This window comes from Lissotriton vulgaris, chromosome 2_1 (genome assembly GCF_964263255.1).
Source record: "Lissotriton vulgaris chromosome 2_1, aLisVul1.2, whole genome shotgun sequence".
Taxonomy (NCBI): Eukaryota; Metazoa; Chordata; class Amphibia; order Caudata; family Salamandridae; genus Lissotriton; species Lissotriton vulgaris.
In genome coordinates this window covers 626,709,209-626,734,265 of record NC_141687.1, presented here as the reverse complement: position 1 = coordinate 626,734,265, position 25,057 = coordinate 626,709,209, and the positions used below count along the sequence as shown (strand labels likewise).

At 48.1% G+C, this 25,057-nt stretch overlaps 1 protein-coding gene and 1 non-coding gene across 6 annotated transcripts in view; both read left to right on the top strand.

Annotated features, from left to right (window-relative positions):
* The window catches only part of PABPC4 (poly(A) binding protein cytoplasmic 4), a 129,869-nt gene that overhangs the window by 63,182 nt on the left and 41,630 nt on the right, over positions 1-25,057 (top strand). For all 5 annotated transcript variants that reach the window (XM_086955754.1, XM_086955753.1, XM_086955752.1 and 2 more), the window contains 5 exons: positions 1,730-1,824; positions 3,068-3,205; positions 4,669-4,764; positions 10,876-11,148; positions 11,438-11,525. In XM_086955754.1, the coding sequence (XP_086811880.1) occupies positions 1,730-1,824; positions 3,068-3,205; positions 4,669-4,764; positions 10,876-11,148; positions 11,438-11,525 (690 nt within the window). The remainder of the gene's footprint in view (positions 1-1,729; positions 1,825-3,067; positions 3,206-4,668; positions 4,765-10,875; positions 11,149-11,437; positions 11,526-25,057) is intronic.
* LOC147730885 (small nucleolar RNA SNORA55) lies at positions 9,610-9,738 on the top strand. The gene has a single exon (XR_015308934.1). It is a non-coding gene; the product is annotated as a small nucleolar RNA SNORA55 (small nucleolar RNA).

Below are 25,057 nucleotides of genomic sequence, written 5' to 3'. Positions count from 1 at the left end.
AAACCACGACTGAGGAAGCATGTTCCTCCCAGGAGCTCAACCTGGGGCCCTACAGAAATCTTAAGCTGGACAGACTTCATATCCTCAGCCGAGCTTGGATCCTCACCATGGGGCCTAAACCAATGAAGGCACATCTGCAAAAACTGCTTGCAGAGAATGATAGTATCATGGCTGAGGGAGAAACCCTCCTCTTGGAGAAAGGGAGGTGGATGCTGAAGTAGATGAAGTCAATGAGGATTCCAGCCGAAATCCTACAGAAAGCAGTACTGAGAGTGCTGATGGTGCCCCAGATGTAGATAGTGAGAATGCAGATATTCAGAAACTAGCCAACAGGATAGAAATAGAGGCTAAACTCTTGGCTATAATAAAGGAAAGAGATGAGCTGGGCCTAGGACCCATTTCTGGAGGCAGCAAAATTATAAATAGTGAGAAGGATGAAGCTTTCAACCCTAAGATCCCCAGAGAGTGATGATGTCACCAAATGGTTTACAGTCTTTGAGCTGGCTCATGAAATGAGACAGTTCAACAAACGTATTGGGGCTCTCTCCTCTTGGAGCGGTTCTCAGGAACTTGTAGGGATAGGCTTCTGACCCTAAATGAGGCAGATGCTGAGTCATATGACCTCATGAAGGATACCCTGATTTATGGTTTTGGACTCGCCATTGAGGAATACAGGTTCAGGGAGACTCGAAAAATACAGAGTCAGACCTGGGTAGATTTTGTAGACATTTCAGTGGACACACTAGGTGGCAGGTTGGAAGGTAGCACTGTAGAAGACCGTGATTGGCTATATAATCTTATTATGAAAGAGCATCTGTTGAGTAATTGTGCTCCTGAGAAATGTCATCAGTATCTGGCAGACCTAGGTCCACTTTCTCCTTAAGAGTTGGGAAAGATTGGAGACCACTGGGTTAAGACAACGGTAACCAAGAGAACTCATGGTGGGGATGACCAAACGAAAGGGGTTACTAAGCCCCCCAAAGGGAAGGATGGTGACCAGTTTAAAAATAGAGAGAAAGTCTTCTCAAGGCCCCGAGAAACCTGTTTAGGAGGGTGGGCCCAAGCCAATCCACAGTCTACGGGTGGGTACCAGGGTTAAAACGAGCATTCCAAGAAGGCTTGGTCCTTTAATTGCAACGCCAATGGGCATCAACCTGGGAACCCTAGCTGTCCCAACAAAAAGATGGGATTCTAGGTGGACCCTGACCATGTCAAAGAGCTCACTGAAGCAACTTTATTATCAGAGGGTGGAGTGGATGTAGCTGCCCTGTATGTCTGGTGCAGTTATCTGGAGAAATTCAGACAACAGCCACATATTAATGGGGTTAAAGTTGTAGCACTAAGGGATAAATGTGCTAGTCTCACCGGTGCCTGAGAAACGGATATCCCCAAGGCAATACCTGACAGTCCTCAATGCTGATAATCAGGCTAAGGTACATCCTATGGCGACGGTGTCCTTAGAATGGGGAGCAATAACTGGACAAAAGAAGGTGGTGGTGCCCACGGCAATACTTCTAGAACGTCTGCTAGGCAATGATCTGGAGTCCTCAGCGTGGGCTGAGGTAGAAAGAAAGACCGTTGCAGCCATGCTGAATGCAAACCCCTGTTAATAGGGACACTGTCTATGTGAACATGCTTTTGGCAAGTGGTCCTCAGGGGGGGTCTCTTGTAGCTAAACGTTTTCTGTTGTCTTCCCAGCTACAAATAACATTGTTATCTTTGATTTCAGGGAAGACTCTAAGCGTAAAAGTCATGACGGATCCTAGCGGCAAGTCTAAAGGCTTCGGTTTCGTCAGCTTCGAGAAACATGAGGATGCAAACCAGGTGAAACCCCTTCTCCTTAAGGTTGTTGGTGGGGTTGAGGGAGAAGAGAAAAAGAGGCATTTACAACCATTAGTGCTGCACTAGCAGGTAGTTGGAGGCTATTATACAATTCTACCAAATACAGAAGTAGCTCTGCGGAGGCTAGCTGTTACTGAAGGGTTTGGAGTTTTTTTATCAAGAGTATCTGACATCACTGAAGGGTTCATAGTATCTGAAAATATCATCCAAGCACCTGGCATTCCTCAAGAGTTCTTACCATGGAACAATAGTTCCTAAGTATTACGGTTTCCTTGAGAGTGTCTGAAAATATTGCCAAACTTCTGGCATATTTAGTATATTAAAATATTTCCAACAAGTATATAACATTACTGAAGTGATACCAATAAAAAAAGATTTTCACTCAAGTGTATTTGACAATAATCAGGGGTTTTCTATGCTCTCTTACATTGATGAAGGTGTCAAAATACCTTTAACATAACTCAAGGTTATTACAGAATCTCAAATATGGCCCAAGGGCTCAAAGTATTTGTCATTAACTCAGAAGTACTCAGAAAATCTGACTTCTCTTGAGACTTCAGTGTGTGTGCCTGGCATTACTTGACAGCTGCAAGAGTACTCCTGATAAGTCAAGAGATCAGAGACTAACATTTCTCTTGTATTCACTTGTGATGTCCCGAAGTTGAAATACAAATAAAGTGTTGAGGTGTTCAAGATGCAAAAAGTCCTTCTCTGCAGATGTTTCAGGTATTTTATACATTCTGTGTCTAACGGAATGCTGGAAAGGTATTTAAGATACGTTGTATTGATAGTTGTATACGACTGTTTGACAGCGCTTAGTGACCTGCCATGTGCTACCAGGTACTGGTGATGTAACTTTTTTAATATTATGTTTTATTGTGTAATGAAGGTCATTACTAGTAGCATATGCAGGACCTCTGGTTACTTCAGATTTTGGGTTGCTGTTGGGCACTTTAATTTGAGACCTCTTGTATTAAGCACTGTTAGGTGATGGATGTTCCTGGTTGTCGTGATGTAATATGAGAGGGCACTCGTAGTCTCAGAAGTTTTGGGAATCCTTTTAGGAGCATCTAGTTCTCTCAAGTTTTAAGTTGAAATGGGGAGACTCGGTCTTTGTAGTTTTGGTGTTATTTTGGGTAGAGCTAAGCATCATTTAGAGCTTCAATGGATTCTGCTGTTCCAACATTTCAGTGTTATATCCATATTGATAAAAATTTCCCTTCAGGCTGTGGAAGAAATGAATGGAAAAGACATCAATGGCAAAATGGTGTTTGTTGGCCGGGCTCAGAAGAAAGTGGAGCGCCAGGCGGAGCTGAAGAGGAAGTTTGAGCTGCTGAAGCAGGAGAGAATCAGCAGGTACCAGGTAGGAGTGCCCTCTTGTGAGAAAGTGCCCGCTTTCTGCATTGTTGCCCCCAGTTTATGCTGAATTGCTGATGTGTTTTGACTGAGTGTCCCCATGGCTCCTGCTAATGTGGTACCCAGGGCCTATGTTTTATTCCTAAAACTGCATTGAAGCCTAAACCCAATTGGCATCTCTGGCCACTGGTCAGCCCCTGGTAAGTGGTACCACATGTATCCAGGGCACTGTGACCAGAGAAGGCCTCTAAGGGCTGTAGTACTTATTGTGCCCCCCTTAGAAGTCCTGTACCCTTACACTCACACACTGCCTTTGCAGGCTGCGTCCAGCTTCCTACACCTCTGCCTCTTTGAATGGTCTTTATTTTAATTCCTCTTCCCTTGCCACCAAATATTGTAAAAATCACTTGTTTACTGAATGCTAGGACATTTGGTACCACTCTTTGGATAATCGTTCAAATGCTTCAGCTGTCTCCATCCCTGTGCAGATATATTGCTGTAGCTAACACTCTGTTTTCCTCTTCTGCCCAAATTGCTTTGAGCAACAATCCGTCCTGCCCCAGATCTAGGAGCCTCTTTGAAGACAGTGTTTAAAGAGAGCACTGGATGTGTTCTCCACATTTCATTATAATCCAAAGATCTATCTTCTCCCCTTCCATGTCACTTTAAATGTAAGAGCAGGGTGTTGACGACGATTTGGCCCCACAGTGAAACATGGAAATCCATTGCAGGGGGCATCAGATCTGCCAAGAGAGCACAAGCACTGTGAAATGATTGTCCTAAATGCTCTGCTAGCCCCCTATAATGTCATTATATCCTCCCCATTCCTTGTCGGTTATTGGGCCACTCAGCGACACCAGCTCCACCCATGTGTGACTTGGCTCTCAGCCGAGAGAGACCTGCATTTGACAAAGTGGCAGAAAATCCCTGGCGAGTGGAACGCTTCCTGTTTCTCTGCTCGTGTTTTCTGTGGCTGCTTTTCCACCTTTCTTGCCTTCTTTTATCTGCATCCTTTTATTTCTCCCTCTCTTGACTCCATGTTTACATTAGAGGGATGAAAACTTGTATTGGATTTAATGCATAGCATATGAATCTATAATTTGAGCTGCCTGCAAAGCAATACTTTTGCAGATTGCATGCACTATACATTTTATTGCAACAAACCCACCCTTCTTGTGTGTTTGAGTTGGTGCAAATATGGTTATTAATATAACTTTGTATCCTTGTTTAAAATACAAAACACACTTAACTCGCATATTATATGCTGCCAAGGAAAAATATAGTCTGGAGGTAAGTAGATTTGTGTGATCAATAGTAGGTAATTCTCAAAACACTTGTAGTTCTGTTCTCTATTGTCCCCTCTCAGCTTTACGCCAATTCTCTACTTTCCCTTTAAGGCCAGTTTTCTTTTACACCCTCTTTTTACTCCTTTTCTTTTACACCCCCTAATGGCTCTGTTTCTGCCCTCAGGGTGTGAACCTGTATATTAAGAACCTGGATGACACAATCGATGATGAAAAACTGCGGAAAGAGTTCTCCCCTTTCGGCTCTATCACCAGCGCCAAGGTAGTGTATTCTGGGGAAGGGCTCGGTGAGAGGATACAGGAAGTGGGGGGAGGAATACTGTGTTGTCTAATGCGTTCTGTGAGAGAACCAGAAACGAGAGAGAAATCCTGCTATGTATAACTCAATTCAAGGGGGGGTACCCAGACCCTAACGAGGCTTACTGTTTTCTCTAAAGGCACTGTGTAAGGGCACCAGAAGCCAAGGGGTTGCACTATAAGAACCTCCCTGCTTGGGGCTGGTAAATCTGCACCCATTAAAAGTGTGGATGACTGATTACAGATTGCAGGCAGAGTTGTAGCCTGGCAGCATGAAGGGAGGTGATAGCTCTCCCTAGCTTTGCCCTTCTCTACCTGTGAACCACCAGCCTGTCGTACTCCTCCCCCTGCCTAGTTCTGGTAATGTCTGTTGTTTGGTGCAGGGATACTGGCCAGAATACTTGATTCCGGATCCCCCTAACTTGCCCCTTCCCCTCTAGTGTCGCCTCACCAAATCACAGAATCAGCGGAAGCATATTGCTTTCTCTGAAAGGCCTTCAACAAGGGTACTGTGAGTTCAGCTCTTTTGGGTCACGATGTCTATGCTGATAGCAGTTTATAAGGTACTGTGAGCCTGACTACTCTGGGGGCTTACGTTTGTGGGTGGATGGACTGTATACGCTAAATATAAAGTCTACAGTCACAACAAAACCTTGCTCCTTGCAGTCAGAGGAGGAGAGATTTACCCTAAGCAGAGATCTGTAATGAGAAGTTGCCCAGCTGTAGTGCTGGTAAGTTCCAATTCTATTAAGGACACGGAGGCGATCAGGGTGTGATCAACACCACCTCCGCTTGCTGGAGGCGAAGCAACGTGGATACTCGCATGATATGGAGAACGGGGAAAAGGCTTCTGCTGCCTGTCCTGGAGGAACGCATCAGTCGCCTCCGCCTGAGGATCTGGTCGCCAACTGAAATACCTCGGTAACTGATGATCTAGCCGTGACGCAAAAAGATCTACAGAGAAGGGGCCCCATTTCTCTGCCAAAGAAGAGAAGATCTAAGGATCCAGCTTCCAGGTTCGCCAACATCCTAGATCTGGTGTCACCTAGGTGGTTGAATTACCGGACCGCAGAGATGTTGTCCATTCTGAGAAGGACGCATGATTGTACCCTGTCCTTTGTCCAGCATTGCACCGCAAACTACCCTGCCAGCAGTTCCAGGCAGTTGAAGTGCAATGACTGTTCGTGAGTGGACCAGCCTCCCCCGTGGAGAATTCTCTGCACCTTGCTCCCCAAACGGAGCGGCTTGCTTCGGATTCGATGACCATATCCGGCTCTGAACCGAATATTTCCCGACTATTTCACGCCTCCATGTGGGTACGCCACCGTTCCATCTCGTCCCTCACATCGTCCATCAGGTATCGACTGGGAGTACGTCAAACCCTTCCTGAGGGGATGCGCCTTCATGCTCTACATGGCCCGGTAGTGCAAAGGCCTAGGAAAAATGGCTTGTATCGAGGACGAGAGAAGAACTACGATATGCGCCAGTTGGCGCAAGGAAATTTTTGTCTTAGCCAAGGTCTGGCGCAATTCGTGTCTGATCTTCGCAATCTTCCTGGCGGGTAGACTCAAAGTGGGAGACACAGAGTGCACATTGAAGCCTAAAAAGGTTGCACACTGGACTGGAACAAACAGGTGCTTATCATTTATGACAAACCCCAGTCCCTGGAAGATGTCGACCTCAGTCCTCAACTGGCTGGATAGCCTTCTGGGGGACTGATCCAGGAAGAGCATGTCGTCCAGGTAGACGATCATTAGAATACCCTGCGCTCACAGGAACTCCACTGCCGGTCTGAGAACCTTAGTGAAGCACCACGGCGCGAAGGATAGCCCGAAAGGGAGCGTGGTGAATTCGAAAACCTAACCTTCCCACCTGAATTGCAGAAAACGCCAATGAGGGGGAAAGATAGGGACGTCAGGTACGCATCCTTCAGGTCAAGCCGGACCATCCAGTTGGGTGGTCTCAGCACATCGCGTAGGAGATGGATCCCCTCCATTTTGAAGTGGCGGTAAACCACCCACTTGTTGAAACTTTTCAAGCTGATAACCAGGCTCCAGCCGTCGTCGACCTTGTCGACTAAGAAAAGATTACTTAGGAACCCACCGGGATGCTCTGAGGCGCGGCTAATTGCCCCTTTTTGGAGGAGGGCGGATACCTCTTTGCGCACAAGCTTGGCATCGCGCTGCAAGAAGGAGATGGGACGGGGACGGGTTACCTGACGAGGACGTCCATGTAACTCTAACTGGAAGCCCTGGACCGCCTGCAGCACTCAAGCGTCACTCGTGAGGGAAATCCAAGCCGGGAGAAACTGCGCCAAGTGTCCCCCCCACTTGCAAGCTCGCCGAGGGTATTACACTCACCTCTTCCAGGACCCTGTTGCTGGCCTCTTTGGCCTCCACAGCCACGGAACTTCTGACCTCTGGTGGGGTGGAAATTGTTGAAGTAGGCATTGTCTTGATATTGCCCTCGTCTGGAGCCTTGCCCCCTGTCAGAGTTGGAGACGTGCGGGTCCTACCACAACTGGCCCCTTGGAAAACCTGGGGGGAAAGACCTTTCTGATGGTTGACTGGGCCATGTCCAGAGAGGTGAAAGTCGCCATAAACTTTCCCAACTCCTTGACGAACGGGCCACTGGGCCTGCCTCCGAAGAAGCCAGGCGATACAAAAGGGGATGATGGACAGAAGAAGCCAGGCCGCCTAACTTGGGGTCCACCTTAATTAAAAGGGACCGCCTCCTCTCCGTGGAGAGTGCGCAATTCGCATTACCAATAAACACAATTGTGCACTGCGCCCAGCTGGAGAGAACCTCCGGGGAGATAAGGGCACCTGACACCTTGGCCTCTTCGGCCAAGTCTAGAATTTTGGTGACAGGCACACTACATCTAGCAGTTTATCCTGGCACGTACCCCAGGAGCGATCAATACCCTTCTTAGGGTCCAGTACGAATTTTGCTAGGAAGGTTGCCATCTTGCAATCTCTGGTGTTAATGCAAACTTTCCCTCCAAACTAGGACGGGGGCACATCTGCCCGTAGGCTGTTGCAAGCATCCTCGTCCATAGGCTTGGGCAGACGGCTTGCCACATACTGGGCTACTTTATCCCCAGGAACCCAATCCGATGACCTGGGGTGGACAGTGTCGTCCAGATCCAACCTATCAGAAACCCCCACTGGGGCAGGAGTGGGTGTCGGGAGCCAAGACCTAGAGGAGCCCGCTTCCTCATCCGTGCCCCGGGGGAGTCACCATTATCAATGGGATCCGGAGAAGCGGTACGCAAAGGCGTTAGGGTGCAGTCCGAGGGGGGCGATGGGTCAGGCTGCAGGGGCACCTGCGCCAAAAACGCCTGCTTCAGGCGGGCAAAGCCATCTACATCTACCCCTTGAGGACATGGTTTCTTAGCAGGGGGGAACCAGTTGGTTGAGGCGTAGGAGGGGGCTTAGGGGTCGTTGTTGTGGGAGCCCCCACTTGGCGCATTCCTTCGCTATCTGCACAGACAAGGGTTGCTCCAAAGGCTCCATGGCCTGGTTGACAGCCCTATAGATATTGATCTTGCTCTGACTGCATGACTTAGGTAAGCACAGGTACCGTATAGGTAAGTATTAGGAGCACAGGTAGCTTGGTGCTGAAGGTACTAATTTAAAGGCACTATAGGTGCTCTATTTTCAAACTGGGAGGGAGCCCAGACAAATCGGGGGTGGCTAATGGCACACAATTAATGGGCAGAGCCCTAGGGACACACCAGCCCTCTGGTCACAGGACAGCCACCCGGGACAGAGTCCCACAAGCACCACAAGTCATGGTGCAATCGGTACCCCATAAGGTGTTCAGAAAAAGCAATACAGACCCTCAATAGGGCGTTCACAGATAAATAGGGAAGATACAGACCCCACAGGGTGTAAACCGGGTGGCAGGAGGCAAGGCAGAGCTCTCACCGGGCAGCCATCACTCGTCAGGACTCTGCCAGTGCCTGACTCGTGCTGCCCATAGAGAGTGCACTGCGCACCCTGGCGGCGGAAGGACCGCACCGCACCTCACCTCGTAGGGAAACAGTCACGTAAGGTACATTTAAAATGTCCTGTGACTAAAGGGAATCTGTAGAAAACTGAAAATTACACAAGCGCTAGCTAAACACCACCAAAGTAACCAAATAACTCCCCAGAACAGGAGAAGCAAAAGAAAATCGACTTATCTGCTGCTGAGCAGCGAAGGGAGAGGAAATAGCGTGGAAGGACTGTGTTGGACTCCTGTTGGAGACTTTTACTTTCACTATTGTTCATGGGAAATGATGTTGTTTTAAGTGTTTGGAAATAAACTGCTGTGCAAATAAAGCAAAGCGAGAAGGTATAATCTGAGCCTCCAGTCCCGACATAAAATTCTGCCTTAATGGTGTTTTTTTACGTCACTGCCGGAAGTCAAAGATGATTATTCAGTCTTAGGGACAGAAGCGAGGCATATGTGCTGCATATGGTGTACCATGCTGGGTGCATGAGAAGAGTACTCTATACCATGGGTAGGGGTCAAACATTCTGCAGTGAGGAAGCTCCATGTCACTTGGGCTTGGTAGATGGTCAGTCTTGTGAGCAGCACACACCTCACGTCTGGCCCAGAGTTCTGCGAAAAAGTTGTAATATTCTGTACCTAAGACTGGGTGGCAGACGAGTTTAGAGCATGTGAAGCTGCATAGGTAACAAGCTACAAACCGAAGGTGACAGGTAAGAAACATTTTCCATGTCCTGGATGGTAATGAGAAATACAATAGCAGCGTGGAGTTGGGTTCAAGTGCCATCGGCAGTTATGATCGTTCTTGTAAGGTGCACCTACCTCATTACTGCCCGGGCTCTGCTGTGCTCGGGGAGGTCAGTGGGTGCCACAACAATACAGAGTTAATCCAGACAGGGGCTTTACTTACACTGTGCTCTGTCTCTACAGCTCTGTTACAGTGACACAGGTGGACTTCAGTGGAAGGGGTGGTGAGGAGAGATGCGAGTAGAACAGTGCCTGCCACGGGCTTACCTTACACACCCTCATCAGTTCAGATAAAAATGCACAGATATTGGTCACCCAGTCCCTCTGCTTTTCCCACAGATGAGACATCTCCTTTAAAAGATGCACTTCTCATAAATTCTTTCCTCAAGTGGAGAGTATATGTCTCCCATTTATCTCGACAAAACAGTGCATTAGTGGACAATATGCCCCTCTAAATCTAAACAGCACTCTGCTTTCCTCTCCCCTCTAGAAAGGGGTACTTCTCTGCTTAGCAAACAGTGCATAAAATTCCAGACCTGTTACAAAATGGAGCATGGTTTCACTTCCCCATAAAGATTGCTTTTCTACCTCGCTTGGAAAGACACAAACCACATCTCTTTGCTTCAGGAAAGCTTTTCTGTCCACTCTCCCTTCAGTAAGAATTCCTGCCCTTTCTCCCTTAAGAAGGGGAGACTGAGGATCATAACCTAAGAAGCAGACACTACCCCTTTTATCTCTATATCCAGTGCTCCAAATCCTGCTACAAAAGGTCAGTTTTCCCGGGCGCTTTAGAAAGGGTTGCTGCCTTCTCTACTAAGGAGTGCTTCTCAAAGAGTGTAGCGTCTGTTGCGTGCCCTAGAATCCACACCTGAAGCCTTTACCTAAGCACTGGGGAATCACTATACATCAGTGTACCTTTTGTTTCTGATTCACAGATCTCAGTTGTACACAATAGATACTTTTCACAGAAAGAAAAGAAAATATCAAATGGGGCTGATGAGGATGTGGCTGGAGCTCTGACGGATGTGCATTGGTTAAAGATGTTGCTTCCTATTTCAGTTGATTCTGAAGCGCAGTTGGTTCTGAGGGTATTTACTTTGTGGGTTTATTTCTTCCCTGAAGGGATAGGGTTGGGTCAGTAGAGAACTCAGAATCAACAGGGATGGGCTAATTGGTTTATGGTCTGCATTCTCCATTGCAAGTGATGAGGATGATGATGATGGAGGCTTAAAGACAATTTGCTCCTTGTTTTCTGGTCCCTGAAGTTTGTTAGGGGGATACAGAGCACATGTGTCTGGACCCGTTAGCTGATAATATCCCTTCCTTGTTATAGGTGATGCTGGAGGATGGTCGCAGTAAGGGTTTTGGATTTGTCTGTTTCTCCTCACCCGAGGAAGCAACAAAGGCAGTGACGGAGATGAACGGTCGTATTGTGGGTTCCAAACCTTTGTACGTAGCCCTGGCCCAGCGGAAGGAGGAACGCAAAGCTCATCTCACAAACCAGTACATGCAGCGCATCGCAGGCATGCGGGCACTGCCTGCCAACACTATCATCAACCAGTTCCAACCTGCAGCCGGCGGCTACTTCATGCCAGCGGTGCCCCAGGTATATGGTTTGCCTACCCGATGAGCATTTACATTGTCCTGCTGGACAAGTAGATAATACTGCTCTCTCCTCTGTCTGATCTAACATCTACATGTCTGAGTTGACCGTGACATAGTACTGTCTGACCCGGAGATCACTTCACCTTCTCCTCACTGTGTTTTAACATTTTCCAGTATGTGGTGCTCATCACACAGACTCAAAATTCCTTTTGTTTGAGTTTTTCCTCACATAATGTATATTTACATTTCCCAGTCTTAGCCAGAGATAATGCCTCTTTCTCCTCCTGCAGGCTCAGAGCAGACCGACATACTATGCACCAAATCACATGGCCCAGATGCGGCCGAACCCACGCTGGCAGCAGGGAGGACGCCCGCAGGGTGAGTATATACTGTGGTTATGCTTCAGTGTAGGTGTGTGCGGAGACTATGCCCCCAAAGTGAGTGTGGATGGGGACTGCTACCAAGAATACTGTAGTTGGAAATGCCCCAAGTTAATTTGTGTTAGGGATATAGCCCAGAGAGTGTATCCCAAGGAATGCCCCAAAGCGACTTTGATGACAGGCACTTCCAAAGTGATTTTGGGATACTACAGAGCTATTGTGTATTGTTGCATTTAAGGTCATTGTGGGCTGGCAATATTAATAACTTAGTGTGATTGGATGTAATGCTTAACCTGGGAAACAGTCATCCGAACATTAGTGGTTTGTGAAGGACAATCTGTGGGGAGGAACAATGGTCACTGGGGCACAGTGCTGATAAATAGTTGCCTTCGTTGGGAAAGGTTATATTCCCATGGGTAGAATGGTTCTGGAGACCTATGACCTCCCATGCAAAGGGGTTATTGGGAAAGAAAGACACCCGTCCACTCCCCAAGATATGGCCGCCATCCCTACTGCTCCTTCTCGCCCTCTTTAGGGGGGCCTTAGGATTTCACTTTTCCCTTGAACCAACAGCCAACTAAATGGTAAACCTCCCCCAAGAAATGTCATGCTTTTCCAGAACTGCAAGCTATCGTCTAACATGCCTCAAAAAATCTTTAAAATGTTACCAGACCTGCAGGTCTAGTAACTTGAGCTATCTACCCGACCTAACTATGATGCACTCGACCCACAAACGGGTCTCTCACAACTTTTCTTCAAACCATTAGCAGCCCCATTAACCCAAGAAACTGTGGTCCACGATATTACTTCTTTCTAAAGGAACAAGTAAGAAATGCCTCGTTAGTTATGCATGGAGATAGAATAAAATCTACGTATGGTCCCCAAATGGAATACATATTTATAAAAGCGAGATAAAAAAAATGCAGCGGGTTAACACACAATAGAAAGGTCACACAAAACTTCTAAGCTCAGGCATATCAATATGACAAAGATAGGAACACAATGGTTAAGTCACAAACTGAAAGTATTAGTGCTCGCATCTATTAATGAACAATTTAGCATTTGAGTCAAGGTATCATGTCAACGACGTTTCGATCTCTTAATTAGAAATCGGGATCCTGATCAGGACATAAGGGCTATGCCTGAGATCGTATACCGGTTACAGCATATGTAATCCATTTCCAAGTAGAAGGGGAGAAAACAAAAGGAGAAACTAAATTATTTGCCATAAATTCTACAGCAGAGTATGACCATCCGTCCACATCAGAGGTACTTGCGTAAAGTCACCAGGTACATCCATGCATGTGAGTACATACAACACAAGTTTGAATCTGAAAAGTGTAAACTGAAATGAACGTGCACGAGCGCAGAAATAACAGTGAGAATGGTGAAGAGGCAGTGAATTAACACATGCAACTGGCGGGAACTAGTGAACTGATCAAGAAGGGTCCAATTGGTAGTCTCTTGCAAGCAAAACGGTGCAGAGTTTCTGGATTAAGGGACAATATTAGCATGGGCGAGGAGCTCTGATGACCACCGCGGTCCCACTGGGGTTCCAACCATCCGATTGGGTGTGCTATGCAGTAGACGGAAACGAATACGATCATTAAAAAAAGGAATAATCAGTGTGTAGCCACATAATGCCAAATCATCAAACAAATATGTGGGACTGGATGGGAAAAATTGCCGTCACATAGGCATGAGAGTAGGAATTCCGTATGGAGGAATGTTGTCTAAGGGCACGATGGTCATGGGGACAGATGCAACACCAAGGGGTGGGGGTCCGAGCTTTCGAGAAAAAGGACCTTTAAAACAAAATTCCTCATAAATGGGTGAGGGGAATAATGAGAATGAGCTGGGAGAAGGAGTAACTAAAAAGCCATGCACGCAATAAGACACATACCTTAATCTCACCCAAGCCCGTCTCATTTAGGAAGTATATGAATGACAAAGATGGAGGGTGTAGAACAAAAAGGAATAAGTAAATAGGAGCATGGGCAATATTTGCAGTCCATAGAGACAGGATATTGTGGAGTTCATTCTTACCAGAGTAACGGTCATCTGAGTGCGAATGCAAGGATGCATCAGCCAGCCCTGATGTTACCAAATAAAGAAAACTGAGATATGCATACAAGTGCGGTGGGGTGTGCCACTCAGCGGCCATCTTTTGTGAATGAAGAAGGATAAAGGGGTAAGAGAATTAGTGAAAAGAAATACAATGGCCAGGCAATAATGTGTCAGTGCAAGACGAACGCAAAAAAGATCTCAGGAATGCCGCAGAGAAATGAAATGAAAAGAAGTCATGCCATTATGTATCAATGCGCCGGTGCAGGATGAATTTACAGGCCAAAAACGACAAGTGCCATGTGCACGTGCGCATAGCAAAACTAGACTAAACAACCATATTGAAAGAATTGATGAGAGGTCACAGCGAGCCCCATCAAGCAGGGTAGAGAAATTTCAAAAGCCTCATTGTATGCGTCTGTGTTTGGTCAACAACAGTTAGTGAGCGGTAAGCAGCATGAAATAGCAAATCCCTATAGAGAGAGTGGCCACATTAAAGGGGATCAGAGAATAATGAGTATACAGCATGCAGATGCAACGGCCATCTTGAAGGGGTACAAAGATAAATAAGCGGGTCAACAAATTGGTAACGACTCATGAAAACAAACAAGGCAAGAAAGGGAATACCCTTATTAACAATCCAGATAATTGTAAACCATACAGAAAAATAGTGCATACAGTGAAATGATTCCCCTCCAGTCTAAGTGTGAATAAAAACAGATTGCAACCTATGATACATATCAGCTGTAAAAACAAAACATAGAAGTAAAATCTCATCAAAGACAGTGTATAGGGATGCTCGATAATGATCAATCAGTCAGTGATTTGTAGAGCGCTGCTTATCACCAGTGATGGAATCTAGGCACTGAGGGGGAATGGGGGGCTGCTGCTGGGAGTTTTCAGTTGAACAGCCAGGTTTTTAGGCCATCTCTGAACTTCTGTAGGGTGGATGTAGTCCGGAGGTGGAGTGGGAGACCATTCCAGGTCTTGGCGGCCAGGTAGGAGAAGGCGCAGCTGCCACTTCTGCTTTTGTGGAAGCATGGCGTGTGGGCGAGGGAGAGGGAAGCGGAGCATATTTGTCTGCCGGGTTGGTGGAAGTTCAGTCTGTGGTTGAGGTAGGCTGGTCCTTAGTTGTGTAGTGCCTTGTAGACATGGGTCAGCAGTTTCAACTGGCACCTTTGGTGGACGGGTAGCCAGTGGAGCGCTCTGAGGTGAGGGGTGATGTGGGTTCTTCTCTGGAGATTGAGGATGAGCCTGGCTGCAGCATTTTGGATGGATTGTAGTCTGCTCAGTAGTTGTGAGGTGATGTACATGTAGAGAGAGTTTCCGTAGTCCAGGTGGCTGATGATGAGGGCTTGGGTGACGGTGCATCTGGTGTCAATGGGGAGCCATTTGAATATTTTCAGGAGCATGCGGAGGGTGAGGAAGCAAGCTGAGGAGACAGTGTTTATCTTCTTCCTCATTGAGAGCTCGTTTTCGAGTATTATGCCGAGGTGTCTGGCATGGTCTGTGGGAGTGGGCGTGGGACCCGGTTCCGCAGTCCTCCACGAGTCGTCCCATGGGCTGGTGTTGCTCCCGAAGATGAATACCTCTGTTTTGTCTGTGTTGAGTTTGAGGCATTTGTTTTGCATCCAGCTGGCTATGCTGGTCATGCACCAGTGGAAATTGTTTTTGGTGTTAGTGGGGTTTGAGGATAGGGAGAGGATGAGCTGAGTGTCGTCAGCGTATGATATGATGTTCATACAATAGGATTTAACCAGCGACGCCGGGGGGGGCATGTATGTATTGAACAGGGGTGGACTCAGTGAGTACCCTTAGGGAACACTGCAAATGATGATCTTTGGGCCGCAGTTGTAGGGGGAGAGATGGACACTCTTGAGTTCTTCCGAGGAGGAAGAAAGCAATCCATTTAAGGGCATTTCCCTAATTCCCATCTGATATAGTGCAGTAGGGTGTAGTGTGACATGGTGTCGAAGGCTGCAGAGAGGTCGAGGAGTATCAGGACTGCAGTCTCTCCCTAGTCTAAAAGAGATCGGATGTTGTCTGTAGCTGTGATTAGGGTGGTTTCTGTGCTGTGATTAGTGCAGAATCCTGATTGCGATGGATCCAGGAGGCTGTTGATCTCTATGTGGTTGAAAAGTTGTCTGATTATTGATTTCTCAAAGACTTTAGCCCGGAACAGGAATAGCGAGATGGGCCAGTAGTTCGAGTTCTTCTGGTTCCATAGATTTTCCGTTGCCTTGCTCCAGCTCCTATGGGCGGTGCTGGACTGTTCGGTGGCGGTGGAACTGGAGAAGTGGCAATTGAGTGGTCGCACCAGGTGATATGCGAGGTGTGGCTGTATTTGATTCTGTTGCTGCTGGCAAAGATCAGGTACAGTGTGTCTACAGCTATATGCGTGGGTCGATTTGGGTGAAGCCGGTGTTGTTCATGCTCTCTATTAAGTTTGCCCTGTTGACGTCGTATGGGTCGTCTGTGGAAATGGAGGTCTCCGAGGGAGAGCAAGTTCTCGGAGCAGGTGGCATGGGGGCTAGGAAGTTGGAGATGTCCTTGTAAAAGGAGGGGTGTGGTCCTGGTGCTCTGTATGACGGGATGCCCCTGGTGGTAGAGTTGCTGACTGTAGAGTTTGAAATTGAGATGTTCCATAATGGAGGGAGGGGGTGAGGGGGCGTCGCGCAGCTTGTGCAGTGGATGGACTCTTTGTGGGGGATGGCTATACCCCCTCCGTGTTTGTTGACTCGATCTTGGTGTATGATCTTGCAGCCACTGGTAGTGGCGGTGGAGATGTCTGGTGCAGAAGTGGGGTTTAGCCATGTCTCGATGAGAAAGGTGACCTTAGGGGTAATGGAGGTGATGGTGTCTCAGGATTCTGTGGTATGTTTGTGGAGTGATCGGGCATTGATCAGGAGGCATTGGATTTCTCTTTTGTCAGTGGGAATGTGCTGGGTTCTGAGGGGGGTGGGTTGACGTTGCAGGAGAATCTGCAGTGTAGGCTGGAGAAGCGTCCTGAGGCTCTAAGAAATTAACATTGTGTATCAGAGGGCTGTTCTCTTTGAAGGGTTTCAATATCTTCAGTAACAAATAAGTGCCTCATCTGTTTCTCAGAGATGCAATTTCAGTGTCATGTTAAAGTTTTGGGGATGTTCTGGCATGTTTAACATGTTGGTATCTTCTTAAATCTCCACGCCTCTGATACACAAGGGTTATTTCTAAGGTAGGTATTTTAGTGACAAATTCCCATTGGCCGTTTGCTAGTAATATTGTGGACTACAGTTTCTTTGGGTTGTGGCGCTGCTAATGGTTTGAAGAACATTTGTGTGAGACTGGTTTGTGGGTCGAGGGCATCACAGGCCGAGTAGATAGCTCAAGTTACTAAATTTTTTGAGGCATGTTGGAGGATGGCTTTGAGTTCTGGAGAAGGGTGACATTTCATGGGAGAGGTGTAACATCCCATGGACTGTTGGTTTGACGGAAAGGTGAGGGCTAGGATGAGAGAAGCAGAATGGGCCTCCCACGCCATGGGGGATGCAGGCCTATATTACTCCTTAGTCCCAGATACAGGAAGTGTACAGGGGGCGGCTGGACTCTCCCTGACCTCAGAGGGTGTTGGGTTTCTGTTTAGCTCGGCCAGGCGGTACAGTACCAAAATCAGACAGAAACAGTATATGGGGGATTGTGAGAAAGTGGCTCTATATGTACTGGTCCAAAGTACGGTACAGTGTGTATAGAGTCCACAATCCCCAGAGGTATAACAGAGGGGAAAGTCAGGTCTGACCTTACTCTCTAAAGTGGTAGCTTGGTCGAGCAATAAGGCAGTACCAGAGTACTGTGTAAAGCATTTGTTGTACACACTCAGTCAGCAAAAGGTTTCATACACTCAAGAACTGAACTATAGGCCAATTGTTTTTCTATCCAAAGATATAGTTGTTTTATTTTTTAGAACCAACATGTATCAAAATATACTTTTCTCGATATGAGTACTCTCATGTAATTACTTTGAAAAGAGGCAATAAACTTTGTAAACACAATAGGTACAATGGATGCAGTAGGCAACACAATTCTAAACACAATTTAACATTGAGTGCATAAATGCAGCTGATTACTTTATAGATTACTTTTGTAACTCGAGGACTGGATCCTAGATTTAGTCCTGGGGTCTAAGCTGAAAACAGTTTAGTAAAAACGTTTTAGTTATTGCAATGATTTTTATAGAATATAAAAGTATTTTAAAAGTTGACAGAAACTTTTCTGTGAAAAATTAGCAATGCTATCCAATGGAAGGAAATTCAGGTTACAGGTACAGTACGTTCTCGTTCAGTTTGTAATCCAGTACTGGGCTCCTAGGTCCAGCACTGGGATCTCTATTTAAGACAGGTAAGTAATTACGTTTCAGTAGTTGGAATGATTTTTAAGGAATATTTCAAGTTTTCAAAAGTAGACACTTAAAAGAAATTTTATGGAAAAGCAGACAGTGGATTCCCATGGAGAAAATTCAGGTTATTAGTAAACCCGGTTAGGATTACTTGTGCAGTTCTGTACTGGGATACAAGGTACAGTACTGGCTTCTCTCCTGATCACAGGTGAGTACTTCGGAATTCGGTATTCGGCTGATTTTATAGGAAAATTTTAGAGTTTCAAAACTTCACACTTAGAAGATTTTTCGAGTCAAACCAGTCAATGTTATCCTATGGCAGGCAAGTGAGTTATCGGTTTCCAGGTGAGTACTTGATTGGTGAAGTTAAGGTTCTGGGCATAGACTCAGGGGTCCCCCAGGGTCAGGTAGGTACAGTTGGTACACCCTCAGCGGCACTGGGGCAGCCGGGTGCAGAGGTAGTTAGGCCCAATGTTATCCGATGAGAGGCAGGGGGCCTTCAGTTGGTGGCGGCTGGCTAGCAGGCCACGCGGCCGTGGGAGCCGGGCTCCTAGTCACTTGCTTAGGGCAAATGGGGCAGTAGTATAGGGCAAATATTGCACTGCCAGAGGCACTCGGGCGGCTGGGTGAAGGGCGCTTTTGAGCCGTCGGGCGCTCAATGTTATTCAATGGATATCTTGAAAAGGGAACAAAGGCCGCAGGCTCGGGGACAGTGGATCTTCTGGCTGGACCAACACTTCGAGGGGTAAGTTGGGATCTTGGAGGATAGGTAGGCACCCAGGAGTTGGGCACAGGGGGCCGTGGGGCGCTGGGTGCAGGGATGTCTTTTGAGGTCGGGAAATCTTACCCCCTGCTGGTCGCGGTCGGAGTGGTCCTTTGTCCTGAGGCTGCAGGCGTCGTCGGGGTCGTCGAGGAGGGTCCTTGGGCACTGGATGTCAAGTCAGAATCGTCCTCAGGGTCTTGATTCACTTCAGCACAGGCAGGTTTGGCGGGTGCAGTGTGTGCAGGGTTCGTGGTTTCGGGCTGATGCCAGGGCTTGTTACTTGCTTTGAGCAGGACCACTGCTCGTGGGAGACGCAGGTAGTCAGAGTCACAAGGCAGTCAGTTCCTGCAGGGTTTTTGAGGTTGCTGGCCACTGGAGACGCCAGGGTTTAGCAGGAGCAGGTTCGAAGTTCGACAGGCCGGTAGGGCTGGGGCCAAATCAGTTGGTGTCTTCCCTCTTTTTAGCAGCTGCCTGGTAGGTCATCTTGTTCCTTGTTCTTCTTTCTTGTTTTGCAATCTGGATCTCTAGAAAAAGGTTCAGGGTGCCGCTAAATACTGAATTTAGGGGTGTTACAAGTAGGGCAAGGGCAGGGACCACCCCCTAGCCTGCTCCTCTCCCGTAGGCGGTTCGGTGGGTGGGGGGGGGGGGGGGGCAGGAGCCTAGCTGTGATTGGGCAGGGCTCCCCATCTTCAAGATGGCCGGGGCCCGGGGTCATGCTTCACCTCGCCTCTCCCCCCTGAGGGGTGGGGTTGGCACAGGCTGGCACCCCCCACCCCCCTTTCTGACATAGGATTTCCCGCCAGTCTTCCCACCAGAGTGGGGGTCAGAACTGGTGGAGGCCAGTTGCTGAGTATATCAAGTGGTCTGGAGAAGCTCACAAAGGAGGAATGCCTTTGAAGCTTCCCCTGCCCATCCTGGGGGAGGAGGCTTGGCACCTCGTCCCAGGATGTGCATTGTTGCTGGCCCAGGAGAGCGGGAGCTCTCCACCCAGGGGTCCAGCAACATGTCTGCTGTGTGGCAGCCTAGGCAGCCTCTCAGACAAGACGTGGATTGTAGATTCAGGTTTCAGGGGGCATCTCTAAGATGCCCTCTGTAGTGCCTTTTACATTAAATCCCACACTGGCATCAGTGTGGGTTTAATGTGCTGAGGAGTTTGATATCAAACTTGTGAGCCTTCAGTGTAGCCATTATGGTGCTGTGGAGTTCGTAATGACAACCTCCCAGCACCATATACTCTTAATGGCATCACTGTACTTACAGTGTCCAGGAATGGCCCTGGGTACTGTAGGGGCACAGGGCTCATGCACCTGTGCCCACACCACTGGCATAGGGCACCCAGCTAGAGGGGTGGCTGATGTATGCCATGGCAGTGGGTTTGTGGGCATGGCTGTGAGAAGGTGGCCTGATATGCAGTGCTCACTATTCTAGTGAACACTATGTATCAGTCCAGCAACCCTTATTGATGATTGGTTGTAAGTCAACCTTATAGACCAGCTATCCTAGTAGCATGGATACGAGCAGTCTAAGGCTAAAGACTCGAGAGGGCGTGTTAAGCCAGCTGTTTACCACACATATACCCCTTGAACACCAAGTGAAAGGACACCACACTAGTGTTATGAAAATAAACAGTTATTTATTAAGTATCACAACAGCCCTGTACTCTTTATGAGGACAGGGTACTAAGCACAAACCAAAACTCTTACAAAAATACTTAAGTTTGCACGGTATATACAAATGCCCGAGGGGCACGGAAAACCATATACTCTGAAAGTGGAATGTGAAATTCCTAGCAGGTAAGTACAGTACTAATAGCTTTTGGAATCGCTAGGACTTGACTAGGGAATCGTTAGATTACTTCTAGGAGGCCTAGGGGACTCGGGTGCAGTGTGTGCACTCTCACGCGAGATGCGGACAAAAGTCTATGGTAGCTAGGAAGTAGAAAGTTAGTGTTCTCGGGCGAACCCGACCTGGTAGGGAGAAAACGAAAGTAGATTCTGACCCTTGGATAGTGAGGCTATGCTGGGGCACCGAAATGCCGAAGTTACCTAGCCCAGGGGCTGCAGCTGCATAGGTCTGAAAAGACGTCGGGAATCCTCGTAGACGGACCAGGAGCCGGAAGAAAAGATGCTGGCCGGTGACCAGTGGAGAAAGTTCAGTTGGATCCAAGCCTGGATCTCGAAGATAGATGACACCTGAAAGCAGAGGGGACCAAGTTCGAGACTACTAGCCAGTAGTCAGTGGGCACCAGGAGGGCACCGGATGGTAGCCACCTCGACAAGGTGAGTGGGTGACGCTGGAGCTCGAAGATCTCACGGACCAGGAGGCGTTGTCGGCGACCAGGATGGAGGATCGAGCTGTCCCACGAAGATAGAAGCTGTCGGCGTCGCTGGACCCAGGATTGGGCAACAAAGCCTTGGCAAATTCAAGCCCACGCGGTGGACTCAAAATGGCGTCTGGAGTGGACCAGGAGGGTCCGGGGTGCCTCTCTTCAAGAAGGAAGCAAGGGCCAGTCTGGAGCAACCAGACCAGCAGTCGTGAAGTCGTCGGGCGTCGTTCAGAAGGCCACAAGCCAGCCGGCTAGTAGCCAAACAACGCGGTGCACAGCAAACAGCAGAAGGGCCCCACGCAGATCGTGGAGATGCCGGGAGGCTGACCTTGGGTGCTGGAGCTGCGCAGGGTCGGGGCTTCTCGGACCCCAAAGCACTCACCAGTGGAGGACACGGTGGGCTTGCAGTAAAGATGTCGTGCAGTCTTGGCGATCGTCGGTCCCTCGAGGTCTCGTCGCACTCACGGTTCTCAGCTTGGCTGTAGAGGTGAGTAGAGGTCAGAGGTGCCAGGGAAGCCGGGTCTCGTCGAGCTGGGTCGTCGGATTCGTGAAGAAGGACTTGCAGCAGACCGCAGTGTTTCTTAGGATGGTGCCCGCTTGATGCAGGGTGACTACTCCTTAGCCACAAGGGAGAATCTTGATGAAGAAATCGTGAAGTCCTTTCGAAGAAAGTCGTATCTTGATTCCAAAGATGATCTAATTTGAACAGGGGGCCCGCTCCTATCTTTATACTAAAAAAGGGGGCTGACCCGGTGACTAGGTCCTGCCTATGGGTGGGACCAGGAGGGGGGTGGTTACACCCCTCTCCCCTGCCGGACTTCCCCAGGCCAGGGGCTGGTGTGCCCCTGGAACTGGTTCTGACTGGCCTATGCGTAGTGAGCACCGGGGTGCCACTCAGCAGTCACCTTCCTGAAAAGCCCTGCCTACCCAGGATACACAAAACCATGTCTGGGACGGTGCTAGCACCGCCCCGGACAGGAAACCCTTTGTCCAGGCCTCCCTCGCTGGAAGGACTCCCAGCAGCAGGAGGTCAGACTCGTGTCTGTGGTGGCAGCATCCATTTTGTGGAGCTGAGGCTTCAGTTAACTTTAACCGGGGTTCACAGTTACATACATGTCGTGTCCCTCTAGAAGGGTGGAATGCTAACCCCGTCGCCAGAATTGGCGAGGGGTTAGTATTCCAATTCGTATGACACCTTACTCGACATGTTTTGATAAAGCAATACCAAAGATAGCATTTAACCGCGAGGATTATAATGCACTTAAGAGTATATGGTATGCGATATCATGGAACAGCTGTTAGGACTTGGTTCCGCAAGCTGCAGACAGGCTCAGCTCATGCCAGAGCACCATCTCACACGATTCCAAGCACTCTGCCTTCAGGATTGTCAAGGCCTGCCATAGAAGTGACTGATAGGAATCTGTGTGTCCATTTTAGGGTTAGGTATAGGTATACTACACCTACAGCAAAGGGTGATTACACGACTTTGCCCCAGCTGTCATGCAGCCAGTTGTGTCAAATTTAGGAGGCCAGCCAGGGGTGGCATAATACATGCTGCAGCCCCTGGCAGCCCTGGGTACACCCATGCCCTGAGTTACAGGGTCTGATAGGGTGGCCCAGTACCAATTGGAAATGTACCTAGGGTACATGGAATCCATTTTAAAGAGAGAGCAGTAGGCCTGGGGTCCTGATTGGCAGGATCCCAGGACGACTATGTCCAAAACCAGCTAAAACACAGGGCAAAAAGTTGGGGGCAACCATAGTCAGGATGTACCTTCCTACAATGGCACACAGGGATGTGAGCCATGTCGACTCTTTGTTTAGTTCTGCACCAGGACACTCAGCCTGCAAAGGCAGTGTGTGTGTGTCAGGGTACCGGGCCCCTAAGGGTTGCACAATAAGTGCTTCAGGCCTTAGGGGTCTTCTCTGGTCACAATGCCCTGGTACCTTGGGTACCATTTACTAGGATCGACAGGCCGGTAGGGCTGGGGCCAAGTCAGTTATTCTCGTCCTCTTGTTAGCAGCTGCACGGCGCGTCTTCTTCTTGATCTTCTTTTCGTATCAGGATCTGAGGAAGGAAGGTTCAGGGAGCCACTAAATACTGACTTGAGGGCGTTACAGGTAGGGCAAGGACAGGGACCAATGGGTCCCTGTCCTGGGGTGAGTACACCCCCTGGCCTGCTCCTCTCCTGTGGGAGGGGGGCAGGAGCCTAGCTGGTATTGGGCAGGGCTCCCCATCTACAAGATGGCCGGAGCCCGGGGTCGTGCTTCACCTCGTCTCCCCCACCTGAGGAGTGGGGTTGCCACAGGCTGGCACACCCGTCTTCCTGACGTAGTTTTTCCCGCCAGAGTGGGGGTTAGAACTGGTGGGGGCCAGTTGCTGGGTACAACAAATGGTCTGGAGAAGCTCACAGAGGCGGAGCTTGATTACCTTCTTATGATTGTCTCTATCTTGCAAGTTTCCAAAGACATATTTAAAGACCCTGTTAAATCCAGGGTACTTACACCTCGCATTGAAAGAAAATACATGCATTCACTAATTGACCCTATATATATAAGGGGCCACCCACCAGCAGACTCCTTAGTTGTCACAACTAGAGGAAAAGGGCAGCAACCCAGGGCACTTGGAGAGGCGCCACCTCCTGATAAGGAGAGTAAGCTGATCGACCCTGTAGGCAAGAGGGTAGCTACAGCGCATGCAAACCACTGGAAAACTGCTACCTTGGTCAGATTACTATCTTGACATAGTAGAGCAACATGAGATGAGATGCAGGAACTAATATAACATCCCAGATATTTACAATAAAAGGAGGAGAATAGTTAGTAAATGAGGGCAGACAAATTTCCAACACTACTATTAGATGTGGACACTGCTGCAAGAGGCATCAGCAGTACAATAATGCTGCTTAGACATGTGTGGCTACGAATATCTGAATTTTTCAACCACATCATCGCCAGTCAGAGAAACACAGTGATGCACCTTCTAGCAATAGCTCCTTTGAAAGACTCATGAAACCCCTACAAGAGTGCTTGGCATCACAATGGTCACAAGTAGGGGGGCAACATGGAAGATTTAGTGTTGGTTTCACCCAAAGTCCATCAGACCCCAAATGGTGGAACACCAACAACACCAACAACACACTACAAGGAAGAGCTTTAAAGAGCTCAATTTTGCGTGTCATAATCACAACAGATGCTTCACTCATGGAATGGTGTGCTCAAAGGGAAGAGGAGTTGGCCCAACGGCTAGGGCGGTCGACCTCGAATCTGGGGAACTGGGTTCGAGTCTCGGCAATGACGCTGTACATCCTGTGATTCTGGGCAAATCACGTAATATCTCCGTGCCTTAAAAAAAACAAGCATTTGCAATGCAATAGGTCTCGCATTAGGAAAGTTTGAGCTATTGGTATTGTAAATTACAAATATTTTGTATTTTTATGTATTGGTTTTGAAAAATAGTGAAATTAGTAGCTTTGTCATTTACAATGCCAATAGTTATAACTTTTGCAAATGTGACACCTATAGCATTTGTACTTAGATGTATTGATATTACAAATAAAAATGGCTTTTAATTTTTTTAAATAATTAATATTTAAATAAAAGTTATTGTAATTTATAATGGCAATAGCTTAGTGTATTTTATTGTGATGAAAATCCAAGAACAGTAGTGAAATATTAACATCTTTTTGTGACATTTGTAATAAAGCTTGAAACATTGAGAGAAGGGCCCCACGCAGATCGTGGAGATGCTGGGAGGCTGAACTTCGTTGCTGGAGCTGCTCAGGGTCGGGGCTTCTTGGACCCCAAAGCACTCACCAGAGGATCCCTCGGCGGTCGTGCTGGAAAGAAGTCGTGCAATCTTGAAGATGGCCGGTCCCTCGAGGTCTCGTCGCACCCACGGTTCTCAGCTTTGCTGTAGAGGTGGGCAGAGGTCAGAGGTGCCAGGGAAGCCGATTCTCGTCGAGCTGGGCAGTCGGATTCCGGAGGAAGGACTTGCAGCAGACC